Source organism: Drosophila tropicalis, unplaced genomic scaffold, assembly GCF_018151085.1.
Source record: "Drosophila tropicalis isolate 14030-0801.00 unplaced genomic scaffold, ASM1815108v1 contig_859, whole genome shotgun sequence".
NCBI classification, from domain to species: Eukaryota; Metazoa; Arthropoda; class Insecta; order Diptera; family Drosophilidae; genus Drosophila; species Drosophila tropicalis.
In genome coordinates, this window is record NW_027173353.1 from 536,762 (window position 1) to 551,910 (window position 15,149).

Here is a 15,149-nt window from a genome sequence, read left to right on the forward strand (position 1 = left end):
GCCGCAATTAGCTTTGCCTGACTTAGCACAGCCAAGTTTTTTAAGCAAGAGGAGAGACTGATTAAGTGATTCACTTGCCCCAAGATATAATGAATAGGTACATAAGTACATGCATACAATTACATACATACAAACATACATATATATTATATACAATACAAAACTCAGTAATTGACGCTTTAGGATTATGGATTGTGAATTGAAATGGCAGCGAAGGGGGAGGAGATCCATCTCCTCTCTCTTGGCAATTGGTAGGCATTTAGATACGTTTTGCTTTGCATTTAGGCCAGAAAACTGATAGATCTAGTTATAACTCATACTCTCTCTCTCACTCACTCACTCACTCATTCAGTCAATGGAATGAACTTTTTTATATATATATATTTACACATACAAAAAAACACACATGATCAGATATCAGATTATCAAATGCAACAAAATAATGAGAGGACAACTGAACTAAACACTAAATACACATTGAATCTATCAATTTACATACATACCAATACCAATACGAAAAGATATGGTAAAACTATAAAAACAAAAATACATTATATACCCGATATACATCTATCTACATATATATAGTATACCAAATACATACATATATCAGTCAACAAGAACATATTTGTGTAGTAACAAACGAAAAACAAAACAAATGATACAAAAATCAACTGAATGAACATTTAACAAAATATTACAGAATATTAATTACTAATAAATGTTATAAAATATACAAAAAATACACAAAAACTTGGTTCTTTCAACTATGACGTTTCATTTACACAATATTTAAGAAGGTAAGAGATCTGATATGATATAGAAACACATTAAGGCTTTAAATTTCGTGCATTTTTTTGTTGGCCTAGTTTTTAAAAGTTATATTGTGTTTTCAATCTTAATATGAATCAAGGTTACTTTCAGAGATGTTCAGTAGAAGATTGTTGTTTCTATTCATGAATTTTATATATTTGAATATTCCAACTGAAACGGCTTACATAATATATGGATTTTCCACAATTTCCCATCATAGAAACATTAGGAAAACTTTAAAATACTTTAAAAGTTAAACCTAATGTGTCAAAAGTACAATCTGAAATGGATTATTGGCTTGAAATACTAATTAATGAATTTTTATTAAGAAATTACGATTTCAAATCTTATATATTGGTAAAATTCTTTACATTTTATTAATATTCTACGACAGTATTTGATTACTTTACGAGATATATGTAGTTTATTATTAGGTTATTTTATTTTTTGATTTTCAATTACACATTTATGAAATGAATTTAACTACTCCAAGCAGTTTCATGTTTAATTATTTAAGATTAAGATTCAGATGATTAAAGTTGCATTATAATTTGAAGCCCGTTAAGAAATAGTGCTTGACCAATATATGAAATTTAAATTTTATTACCATATCATCATGATAGATTTGATCATATTCTTTAGAGGACAAAAGAGAATGTTTAGTGTATATAGATAAACAAAGCAAATGAGAAAGCGTGTCTAGAATTGACAGCTGGCAATTTTGAGTTTTGAGATATAAAATATTTGAAAGTTTATAATACCAAGAAAATTATTTGATGACTGTATAATGAATTAATAAAGAATTGTCATGCTGTTTGACCCAGCAGAGGGAGCTAAATGCATTTAATCAATCATTTGTGGTTATATTTGTTGATGCTCTCAGCAAGCGGCACCTAGAGGAGCACTTTAACCAACAACTGAGCCACATTAGTGCATTTCTTCCTTTACCCAAAAGGAGCGTTCGGTGAATTGCGCTAATTATGGCACACCCCGTAGTGGACGGACTAGTCGGTTGGTTTGGTTAGTGGCCTTTTGCATTGGGCACAATGGGAGCGGCCAACGAAAGAACGATGAAGATGAAATGTAGTGTTTGCGTGCGCTTGATGACTTGGCTGGTATGAATCATCTGAGGTCCAAGTGCGCCAAGTGTAATGAATCATTTTGGGCCAGTAAAAGTAAATAGAAGGAGGAGATGTGTGTTATACACACACACACACACAACCATTTGTGTACGTGCTGTAAATTTGCAATTTGTTCTCATGTATGTACATATATCTCCAACGAGTTTTCAGCAATTTCTCGAATTTGGTCAAACAAAGAATTTATAAGCGAAAGGTGTTTGCTGAATAGTCACAATGTTGTTTACATTTAGCATTTGATTTTCTCTTTAATTTGCATGTTGTAAATTATTCAAATACAGCAAAAGACTTAGAAACTATAAGACCGATGCATTTTTCATCATTTGCATTGGCAACGTAATATATGAATGTATATATTATATATGTAGTTTTATACGTTTGTTTGTTAATCTCTAAAACAAAAACTTATTAAAATTTCCTGGCCTTTTTGAACAGTTGGGCCATTCCTCCTCCACTGCCGTTGTGCTGCGCCGGACGCTTATTGAATGGTTTGCCATTGCTGTTGGCGAATTTATTATATTTATTATTGAATTTATTTTGTTGACCACTCTCAGCCCTGGCCTTGTTTATCCATCTCATTTTGCTCATTGAGTGCGGTTCAATGAAGATTGGTTGATTGGCCACCTCAAAATCATTGAAAAGGAAAGATTTGCAGAAACCGTCATCGGTTTTAAATTTGATTTGTGCTCCAAAGTTCAACATCTGAATGCTCTCAATTTCACCGGATTTGCTGAACAAGGCCTCCAAATCGGCCTGAGAAACTTCTAAAAAATAAAAGAAATGTTAAGAAAGAAGTAAATAAAAAATAAAATGGCAGACATGATAACATTTTAGGAATTTTGTTACCAATATTAAAGAAATATAATGAAACGGTCTAAACTTACCTTTGGCCAAATTTTTAATCAAAATGGTACGTGGCGAGGTCTGATGAGTATAAGGCAAAATCTTCAACTCTAGATCGCCAACAGTTTTATTATTCAAAGCAGTCAGGGCTTTCTGGGCACCAGCACCTTCTTTGAAGGTAACAAAGGCGAATATTGCTGCCGTGCAGAGAAGATCGATGCTAGCTATCTCGCCGTGTTTCTTGAATATCTTCTCAACAGCATTAGCATTGTAGGATTCAATTTTGTTTGGATTCAGGACGGTCAAGGTACATTCTGAGGTTTTTGATACCTTGAGTTGCACGTCGTCCCTCACCGTAATAAAACGATTATTTAGTTCAGTGCTGTGCAATTTGAGCGCATTGTCTTTCGCTTCGGCAGTCTTGAAACGAATGTATGCTTGTGGATAAATATTATTTTTAGTCAGAGCTATACTATCAATTTCACCGCATTTTGCAAAGTATTCATGCAAATCATTCCTGCTGGTCATGGGCCCAAAAAGGCCGACCACAACGGATAAGGCCATCTTGTCCACTTTGGTGAATGGGCGTGATACGACCAACACATTGTCATTAAGGGTTAAAGCTTTTGGCTTGGCGTCCAAAGCGGCAGAAGCTCCTTCGGCTGTCTCGAAGGCAATTTTCACGTGACCACCACCAGATTGGGACTTTATACGATTGATCACCGAGATGGGTCCGAATTTAGTGAACAAGGCAACTAAATCGATGTGCTTGAATTCTATACAAGACATGGATAAAATGCAATTAGTGTTAAAAATTAAAAAAATTATAAATAAACCTTACCAGAGGGTAAGTTAGTGACAAAGACAACTTGATTCGAGGGCGTCTCTTTAGGTATTCTGGCAAGTGGAATTTTGGGAATTCCGCCCTTCTTGGCAACTTCTTCTTCTTCTTTAGATTCTTTGTCCTTCTTAGATACTTTCTTTTCTTTCTTGGCAATGGGCGCCTCAACTGGAGCCTCATCATCCGAATCGGCTTGCTGGGTTTTTTTGATTGGCTTAATTTGACCTGGCTCCTCTTCATCATCTTCCTCCTCATCATCCGAATCGGATTCATCATCATCACTGGCAGCGATTGGCTTAGTAACATTAGCCTCACCATCATCGTCATCCTCATCATCATCATCATCCTCATCATCATCCTCTTCAGCTTGAGAATCAATCAACCCTTCTGCACCTTCCTCCTCGCCCTAAGCAAAAAAAAAAAAAAAAAAAAAAACACGCGGTTTGTTGAGTTTTTTGTGTTTTGTCACACTTGGAAAATATTAATACTAACCTCGGAGTCACTTGCATCAACACCATTCTCTTCCTCACTGGCTTCGGATTCCTCATCACTGGGTTCCGCTTGTGGAATTGGTTGCTTTTTGCCCTTTTTGGTTGGCGTCTGTGTGGCCACCACCTCTTCATCTAAAGCCTTGGCTTTGGGGCCGCGTTTATTAGGCTTGGCAACTGGCTGCTGCTTTTTCACCTGCTTGGAAGCTGCTGCTACTTTCTTAAGTGCCATTTTGTTAATTTGTTAAAAAAGCAAGGAATTGATGCACAACTTAATATTATAAACCGAGTTTGAAAGCGAGAAGAGAGAGACTCAACAACGCGTGGTTTGCGGTAAAATATTCTAAAGAAACGCACGTGGAAATAAATGACGGCACCCAGTGTGACCAACGCAGAGAAGATAACTCAAATTGAGTACTCACTCAGGCAGGTTACATAAACCAAGCACCCTCAAAATCGGACACCTTCAGCAGCATTTATTTGTGATTAAATGAGCGCATATTGAGCAGATAAAACTCGTGTATCGGTTTGAAGTCATTAAAAAATTCCTCTTTTCTTTTGCTTTTGACCTCAAATGGCAATTTCATATATGTTTTTTAATGTTTCTCTCCATTTGAGCAGTATCGATTAATATTCCCTACATGTGACGAGGAACGCTTCCATTGTTGCTATTGCAGGTGCTTTTCAGATAGATGGCGCTTTAGCACAATATTTTTATAGTCACCACAATACAAAGAATGTGAAATTCACCGCAATACAATAATGCGGCCCAGATACACATAAAAAAAATTAAAATTGCTTAGTTAAAAGTTCTTTCTAAAACAAAGAGAGTAGAGTGTGTGCTGTTGGCTTGGCTTGTGTGCGTGTGTGCGAGAGAGATAGGGATTATCAGTAGCAGCAACAACAACAACAACACAACGACGCAGCCAAAGGACGACGACCACAACGACGACGAAGACGAGGAAGACGACTCAAAACAGAAAATGAACACAAACGGTGCGGGTGCGGCAGGATCTGCTACTGGAGAAACAACAGGCAATGGCAATGGAAACGGCAGCGGCACAGCACAATCACAGGCGACTGCCAGTAAGATAGGCGGCATAGCAGGTGGTGCTGGTGGTGGATTAGATGACGGGGGCGGCGATGCCAGTTCCCGGCGACAGGCCACTCGAGTCTTCAAGAAGAGCTCATCGAATGGCAAAATCACCGTATATTTGGGTAAACGAGATTTTGTCGATCATGTCACCCATGTGGATCCCATCGATGGTGTTGTATTTATTGATCCCGAGTATGTGAAGGAGCGTAAAGTATTTGGCCAAGTGTTGGCTGCCTTTCGTTATGGTCGTGAGGATTTGGATGTATTGGGTTTAACATTCCGCAAGGATTTATATTTGGCCCACGAACAAATCTATCCACCCATGCAGCTAGATCGACCAATGACACGACTGCAAGAGCGTCTGATCAAGAAACTGGGACCAAATGCTCATCCATTTTATTTCGAAGTTCCACCCTATTGTCCAGCATCGGTGTCATTGCAACCGGCACCAGGAGATGTGGGTAAATCCTGTGGCGTTGACTATGAGCTGAAAGCATTTGTGGGTAAGTGATTGGACCATATGGAATGACCATATTGGGGGCTGTGACTTGACTCAAAGTCAAAATCATTGATGTATCTGTATCTCCATCTGTGTACTTGTGTATGTAAGTGATTCTATGTGTGTGTGTTTGTGTGTGTCACGCGGGTTAATTAATCCCCGGGTCCGGGGCTATGCCGCGGACTGCGCAAAATGTCATTGTAGTTTGATGACGCAGCGGCCACCTAATTGGAATTCGACGCTTCTAATTGGAATTCGACATTGTTGTTGTTGCTTTAATTAGGCGCCGCGTCGCAGTTGCCATTATGCGCTGCGCTCCCCTCGTCTCTCTGTCCCTGGTTATTGTCTACCCTTTCGAAATGTGATTCTTGGAAAAATTAAATACTTTTTGTTAATTTTATTTTTCGCTTAAATAAGCTTTTTTACTCACTGCCTAAAAAACTTTGATTTTCCCAATTTTGCAATAAAATACGAACAACAACATTTTTTTCGGCTGCGATTTATGGGAGTTATGCGCGCATATTTGCTTTTCGCACGCGCACTTAACCAAAAGCGCCCGCCTGCTCCTCCCTGCCACCCTCCCCCATCAAGCCACCAAGTGCTTCCATTTGTATGTGGCTATCTTGCTTGCTGCCAGCTCCAGGGGAAGCAGAGATAGGGAGCGACAAAAGAGGGAGAGCACTCCATTGGTGTGCTGGCTATAATCTATTTGGCTTTGACTTTGCTTTTGTACGTTAATTTTTGGTGGTTTTATTACCCCGGCAATGTTGACGTATGCTTTAAAGCACAGTGGTCACTTTTACCCAAAAAAACCTTGAAAAACTTCTAAAGGAAATGCCAAACAGTTTTAGCATCGCATTAGGAATCTCTGTCCGAGGTTACAGTTCAGTCAGTCAAAGGTCTTTTCCACTATCGGAAATTCTTATGAAATAGCTTTCTCTGTTTAGAAATGAGCTATTTATATGTTTAATTTGATTTTTCATCTGATTTCACTATCTCATATTCTTCATGTAGATGTAGGAATTTCAATCATTCATTAAACACTTCTTATATACTTTTTACATCATGTTATAGTTGTATTCAAAACCTAACTGCTACTGTTTTATATTCCAATTCAGGATTTATATAGCTATAGAATCGTAGATCAATAAAAAAGTCTTGTAGTAAAAAAAACCCTTATATAAAGCAACGTTTCATGAATATATCTTGGACTTTAAAAGTATTAAAAATAATATTGTTGCTATGTTAAGTTTCTACCTTAAAGTCTGATATTATATTAGTAAAGACTGAGAAAGATTTATGTAACTTATACATTTTGATTAAAAGCTTTGCAATCGCATCATCAGACTTGATTAAACTTAAGCATTAAAAGCAAAATCATGACAAAGCTAATTTCGTTCCCACAGAAAGCTAGTTAAACAATTATACGAATAATTATTTAGAGATTTAAAATATTATGAATAATTAAAGTAATTGAATTACCACAAAAATGATTAAAAATAAAAAGTATATTAAGGGTTTTCTTGTTTATGAGGATGAAAATGAAATTTAGTGACCACTGTGGCCATTCGTTGTTGTATCTTATCTGGCGCGCATTGCCATAAAGAGATTAATGAAAAGAAAACCCAAATCCAATTGGCGTTTTGGGTGGGCCATTCAAAAAATATTTAAAAAAAGAGGCAAAAATGCATTGAATTGAATGAACGTAATGTATACACACATTATAGATACACATATGTATATGTTTGTATCTACTATATATGTATGTAGATACATTCCCCATAAATGTTTATAAGTTGTGTATATGGACATATGTACATACATATGTAGTAGATATAATTTCTTTAGAAAAGCTACAAAAATATAGTTGTTCGCATAAACGATGAGAGTAGATGTGGATGGGGTGGAAAAGTCTCTGCTTCTCCTTCACCTCTGAACTGATCTGCTACTTACTTTTGGCAAGATATTTTATTTACTTGGCCCGTCTGCTGTTTTGTTGATTTGTTTATTTAATGTGCTTGTCTGAGGCGCTGCTGTTGCTGCCATGTTTTCCACATAAACAATTAAGCTGTATAGCCGACCCCCGTCATCCCTTGCCCAATTAATCCCAACAAGTCAACCATCATTCCAGAAGGGAACGAACGATTTATGAGCTCCAGAAAGAAATGGAAAGCTCATTGCATTAAAAATAATTCTGAAATTCTTAAATGTTTGCTAATGGCTTTCTTCTTGCTTTTGACGATCAAGTTTATATTTAGCACATAACCCAAATTCCCAAGTCATACAGAACGCCTTTTTAAAAATTTATGGAATTCATTGAGTTGATAACTGGAGTGACTGACTGACGACTATGTGACTGAGTGACTCATGGCGTTGCTATGCCCGCAGCCTCAGAAAGCCGAGCAGACGAGACCAGCTGAAAGCGAGGGAGGGAGAAAGATACAATCTGTCTATGACGCACTGGCTTGACACACCCCCAAAACAAAGTCACTTTCATTCATTACGTCATATTCATATATTTGTTGGATTATTACTCAACTTGTTGAATTGCCATTACTAATTATGGAAATTTCCGTCTTTAGGTGAACATGTCGAGGACAAACCACACAAACGCAACTCGGTGAGATTAACCATAAGGAAGGTTATGTATGCACCATCCAAGGCCGGTGAACAGCCCTCGATAGAGGTTAGCAAGGAGTTTATGATGAAACCGAATAAAATACATTTGGAAGCCAGCCTGGATAAGGAGCTATATCATCATGGCGAGAAGATATCGGTGAATGTTCATGTGGCCAATAATTCCAATCGCACTGTTAAGAAAATTAAGGTTTGTGTGCGACAATTTGCCGACATTTGCCTCTTCTCAACGGCCCAATACAAGTCTGTGGTGGCTGAGATTGAATCCGAGGATGGCTGCACGGTGGCACCGGGTTTTACGCTCTCCAAAGTCTTTGAGCTATGCCCCCTGCTGGCCAACAATAAGGATAAATGGGGATTGGCTCTGGATGGTCAGCTAAAGCACGAGGATACAAATCTGGCGTCCAGTACACTGATCACCAATCCAGCTCAGCGTGAAAGTCTGGGCATAATGGTGCACTATAAAGTCAAGGTTAAGTTATTGATCAGTTCACCGCTGCTTGGTGGCGATTTGGTGGCTGAATTGCCATTTACGCTAATGCATCCAAAACCCGAAGAGGAGGAGCATCCGCTGCTGGGTGAAAGATCGCCTAGGGCAAGTTTGGCAGCGCCATTACTCAATTTGGGCGATGGCAATGAGACGGGCGGCGGTGCAGCAGGCGGAGGAGCAGCCCAACAGGCGCCCACAGATGTGCCTACAACCACCAATCTCATACAGCTGGACGATGATGAGGCGCAAGACGATGATATTATTTTCGAGGATTTTGCTCGATTGCGTCTCAAGGGTGCCGAAACGGAGGCCTAAACGCTCTCCAAAACAACTCCATCTTCATCCAGACTTTGTTTTCGCGGCATGGAAAATGCCAACAATGGGATGCACAACCAACATTTGATGTCCAATTTAAAGAAACAAATAAAAACAAAAATCCAACAAAAAGATATATCCGAATTGTAAACAATATCGATTTGTAATGCCGGCTAGAAACTTTTGCAAAAACAAAAACTAATTTTTTTACACTTTTATTTTCAATAATTTGACCAACATTTAAACATTTCCGCAAGAGAATTTGTTCAAAGTTTTTGCGCAGTCCTGCAAATCGATAGAGAAAACAGCTCGGCATATATATATATATATATAGATACGTATATGTATATGTTTAGTTATGGCATTTTGTATGATAACGTTCGATGTAAACGCGCAGAACGCGATGTGTTAAGTGTAAAGTTTTTTTATACAATAGCCACAAATAATAAATAGTTACCAATATACATATATATATATATATATACATATTAATGCATATGTAGCTATTGATATACATACATTAACTACGTGTAGGCCATACGTTCTAGTATCTAATAGTGTTTAAGCTGGAAGTGTACGAATTTTAAAATGTGAAATTGTTTAACAAATACACACCAAAAAAAAAAAAAACACAAACACTTAATACACACACACACAGACAAACAGATCCACACACAACTTGAAGAAGCCTGCAACAGTTGATTAATGCACAAGAATCCAATTCAATTAATTTATGCCATTAATTTTTATATATTACCTTTTGTATTGTTTTTTTTCTTTTGATGAAGCTCAAATTTGTTAATCAACGCGCAAAACTTTGTTAGTCAGCACATAATTTAGTTAAAGAAGAGAATTGTTTTTCAATTGCGATTCGAAAATGTTCAGAAAGAAGCGTCAAGTAAACTAAATGTAATATATAAAAGATTTTACAAGAAGTGAAATGCATTTGGATTGCCAAAAACTATATTCAATCTATTTAACAGAGATTCAATCTATGCTTTAGAGCTAATGATGAAAGCAAATCAAATTCCTTATTCGATTTGCAATCAGAAGGCTTTAATTATGATATACCAGCTTGGTGATTATTATTTGTTGATAAAGATTTAGCACAAGAAAGAAAATCAAAAGCTCTGTATAAAATAAAAGATCGTTAGGAACTACAGAGTATCTCGTATATACTCTCGTAGAAATATTTGATTTAAGCATTGAGATTTGGCTAACGAATTGTAATTGACTAGTTTTCTTTAGACAAGTTTTTCTTTTGTATAATTTGCAATGTTTGACAAGCTTTAAATGAAAATAAGTTTCTGTAAGTTCACACACACACACAAACCGCACCCATATACACTTACAGAACAACACACACACACACCCACACTTTTAGTTAAATACAACAAATAAACAGATAAATATACATATATATATATATATATACATACATATGTATGACTAAATGTAATGATGAATAAGTTTAATGTAAAATTACAAAACTGAAAAAAAAGAGAAAACAAGAAATCAATAAATTGTTGTTTTAAACAACAACAGCAGCAGCAACAACCACAACAAATGAAATAAATTGAAATTATTGTAAGCAAAACGAATCGAAATTTACATATTACCTAACTAAAATTATGCGAAAAAGCTTCACTAAAACGAATGTTGTTCTGTGTCTTTACATCAGCTATATATATATATACATGTATGCACACTATATGTATATGGATATAGATAAGGTTAATTGAATTGGCATTGTGAAACGAAATTTGGGAAACGAAATGATTAGTATGTGAATTATAAGAAATTGGTTCCTCTTTGTTCTGATTTGAGTGACATTTGAACGAAATGCATTATGAATTCGTTTAATTCTAATATAAGTTTTAAGTAAAACAAGAAGATATATATATGTATCCGATAATTCAGTTTAGAATTTTTAGATATACCTTACATAAAAAAAACCCGAATAAATGTGCTCGAATTTGTTTTAGTAATCAATTGCAAAATGATGTTTTAAATGCATTTTTATAACGCCCAATACATAAATCTTAAATATATATATATTTGTATGTTAGAATGATTTTAATATAAAAAATTATAAATTGTAAAATTAATATTATAAATGTGCAAATTCACATACACACACACACACATAGGGCGATTGAAATTGATGTAATTGAATTTATATAGACATCTAAAATGATGCGATATATAAATGTTAATATTAATAAAGCATTTAATAAGTTCTGACTGTATAATTATATATAGCAATGTGTGTGTGTGTGTTAGTGTGTGTATAGTATAAAATTAATTGAATTGTCCCACAAAATCAGCTTATTAAAATGAATACATGAGTATATCTAAATATATATGAAAGCATATTTATCAACATTATATTTAATGTTTTTTATATTAAATTTTATATATGAGAAGAAAAAAACAAAGGTAAATACAAAATGAAAAATACATACTTACACCCACACACACGTATATATAGATATATATATAAAGCAACTGAATAGAAGAAAAAGTTAAATACCAAACCCCGAAAATGAAAAGAAAATTAATTTTATTTTTGAAGTACATTTTTGTCTGGTACCAAAATGCATTCAATTTGATAAATGTTTAATATATATATATACACACATACATATATATATGTATATGAATATGTATATGTAAATTACATAGATTTAATGATATACATATTAGATATTAGACATTATGAGCTGTTGCCTAGCCACCTTTTCCTCCTCCCTCATTCCCCACGTTCCCCACGATTGTCATGAATGCTAAATACCATTTCTATGTGTATGTTAACATGTACCTAGCGAAACAGAAAATACCAATACTTATATGTATATACAACATACAATATATAAATAGAGACCTGCATGACTACATATGTATATATGTAGTAACTTCTATATCTATCTGTTCAATACGGCAAAAAGTATTGTAATTCAATTGAAATGGTTTAGATTTTCGATAAGTAACTCTCTCTCTACTTCTCTCTTTCTCTCTACTTTCTTTCTTCTGCATTATGAAACTTATTTTGTATATTTCTCAATAATATATATTTAAGCCATTTATTTTAATAATAATCCAACTTTATCTATAAATGAGTTGTATAAGAAAAGAAAAACGATTGTAATTAAAAATAGCTTCTAGATAACACTTTTCCCTTACCTTCGATTTCGAAATCGTGTTGAAATAAATTCGATTTGTATCATTATCAGATAATTGATCAATAGAGTCTCCAAATGATAAAGATTACATTTTGTAATCGAGGTCTTGGATATGAGGTTCAATATATTGACAACAAGCTCAGTTTTACGCAATTTTCAATCGTTTTGTAAAATTTTTTATTTTTGTTTTGAAATCTAAAGTTTTTAATCTATATGTATTTTTACATATGACTATTTTAAATGTAATTTTTTAAATTATAAAACCTAATTGCAATATGAAACTTTGATTTTAGCATAATTTTTAAGAACAAACAAAGATTATTTAGAGTCTACATAAAGAATTTTGATTAAACGTGTTCCATAAACAATGAAAATTGTCTTAAAAATCATAAAAGAGATTTGATAGGTGCTCATAAAGAGAAGTAATTGGAGAGAGATTGAGAATAGAAAGAGTTACGCAACAATTTCAGTATTTGTCCTAATTCCTTACAAAAGAATAAATATGATTAATGATATGTATTTCCATGCAGGACTATTAACCAATGTATGTATTAAGAAAAAAACAACTTGCGAGATGAAACAAATCTAACTAACCCACACGTGAAATGAGCGAACAAAGATATTGAAAGAAATGAATGCCTACCTAATATGTATGTATGTATGTATGCGTGTCTGTCTGTGTGTATGCATGCTGGATTGAATGATTGAATGTTGTACTTGTTTAAATGTTAAATACGAAATTCAATGAAAACAAAATAAATAAACAAAATTATTGCAGAATAAGAACAAATGAATTGAATTTCGATGAATATTGTTAGCTGCCATGAATAGGCATCAAAAATTGGGCCAGTTGCAATTAGTTGTCATTGTCAGGTCCCAAAGCTTTAAAACAAAACAAAACAGAAACAAAAACAAAAACACAAAATTAAAAACAAAATCACCTAATAGTTCTATGTTAACATCAACAATAAACTATTTATACATAAATAAATGATTACTTTATTATTATTGCCGCTTATCGAAATGTGTCCAATAAAATAATTAATCAAAATCTCTCTCTATATTATTGCATATGCAATCCTAATCCTGGCAAATCAATTGAAATTTCATTGGCGAATTGTCCACGTTGTTTCATCAATTTGTTTTCATAACAATTCTTGTTATAATTATTATTATTTCTCTTTTACTAAAGTTAATCAATTGCATGAGATATTTTTGTTGCGAAAATATGTGTATTCTTTTTTTATTTGTGTTTTTTTTTCCATTCTTTTTCTATTTAAGTCCTGTTTACATAAGCAGTTCGAATGTAAATGTAAACTATCAAACAATTATGCAATAAAAATGAATGAAAAACAAACATAAGAATACAAAAAATCGTACATTTGCGAGGTTTGTAATTAAAGAAAACAATTTATTAAATATATTTTCAGTAAAAGTTAAATTTTCAGAGAAAAAATTGACTATTATATACTATTAAATACTGTAGAGGATGGTCTGTTTCATAATGAGAAAGTATTTCATATATTTATTTTCAAGTGCTGAAATGGAAGAGAAGATTTAAAACTAGTCGAAAAACTAAAAAAAGAATTCGGCAGCGGAAAATTCTATTTATATATTCTAGTATAAACAATAGTTACTTTAGCTATAAATGTTTCTAAATTGTCATCAAATCTTTAAGCAGTCAAAAATCTATATTTCAATCTAAAAAAAACATGCAATCAAAATAGGTTCACAGAGTATAAGAATTAGCCATCTAGCAGCATTAGCATGTTACTGGCCGGTGGCCAAGAATGATCTTTAAATTTGAAAAATATTAAATAATTGTCAAAAACTCTTCGCTTTGCGGAAAAGGTCTCATGACCATTAACTATCGAGTTATCCTTTCAAGGAAGCCAATGAAAAAATAGAGCATATAATAGAGAATTTATTTCAAACTTTCCAATGTTTAAAAGTGATCTTATAATTTCCATGAAAACTCCGAAAATCTATATTTTATTTAATTTTTTTCTGGTATAGCTAAGGCCACATGTTGACTTAGTCCAGCACTGTAATTAGTAATTAGATATCTAAAATGCTTTTAATTTGTTTCTGAGAAAAAAGCTTTGATAACATAAATGTATATGAGATATGTGTGTTAGTTTTTCTGGTTAAATCAGCTAGACAATTGATATTTTATTTATCGCGACATTTTTGTGATCGATTAAAATAAAAACTAATATTGATTAATATTTTCCAAATAATTTTCAAACTTAATTCTTAGGTTTTAATTTTGTGGGAAAAAAAAGTAATTAAACTTAACAAATAATATTAAAAGTTTAAGGGTATTAATACTATTTAAAAGGGTGTTTTTTTGTTGGAAGATCGATTATTTATAGTATTCATTATTTTAGTTAACAAATCATTCATTAGATAAAATCTTAATTTACTTCTTTAAATATATCTTTTATTGTTTTGGGATATCATTTATAAGTGTTTAAAGTATAGATCCTCACCATTAATGACGAATGTATGTAGCTTATGATTCTAGCCGGGGAGGTAGAATCGTTCTTGGTTATCAAAATTTGACAAGTTTTATAGGTAAAATCTCAGATTTGAGTAGAAATTTACTAAATATTCTTTTCTTTCTTTCTCCATTTTGTTGGTATGTCCTTTTCATCAGATTTTCAGCTGCAAATTCCTTTCGTTACATCGATTGACACTTTTCGAATGTCTTTAAGAGAAGGACAAAATTTAAGCACGGAACGAAAACGAAAAAGCAATTAGCTTTCTGTCTAGTTCATTAAATATGTTTTGAACCAAGTAAAAG

General features: G+C 33.7%; 2 protein-coding genes across 2 annotated transcripts; one reads left to right on the forward strand and one right to left on the reverse strand.

Moving 5' to 3' along the window:
• Nucleotides 1–2,171: 2,171 nt before the first annotated feature.
• On the reverse strand, nucleotides 2,172–4,485 carry mod (modulo). The gene is made up of 4 exons (XM_068298190.1): nucleotides 4,129–4,485; nucleotides 3,637–4,042; nucleotides 2,837–3,571; nucleotides 2,172–2,716 (listed from the first exon to the last, which is right to left on the reverse strand). The coding sequence occupies exons 1-4, from the start codon at nucleotides 4,354–4,356 to the stop codon at nucleotides 2,361–2,363; spliced, it is 1,725 nt and encodes a 574-aa protein (XP_068154291.1). The 5' UTR covers nucleotides 4,357–4,485; the 3' UTR covers nucleotides 2,172–2,360.
• Nucleotides 4,486–4,850: 365 nt separating this feature from the next.
• Nucleotides 4,851–13,334, forward strand: krz (beta-arrestin protein kurtz). The gene is made up of 2 exons (XM_068298191.1): nucleotides 4,851–5,723; nucleotides 8,302–13,334. The coding sequence occupies exons 1-2, from the start codon at nucleotides 5,108–5,110 to the stop codon at nucleotides 9,159–9,161; spliced, it is 1,476 nt and encodes a 491-aa protein (XP_068154292.1). The 5' UTR covers nucleotides 4,851–5,107; the 3' UTR covers nucleotides 9,162–13,334.
• The last annotated feature ends 1,815 nt before the right edge of the window (nucleotides 13,335–15,149 follow it).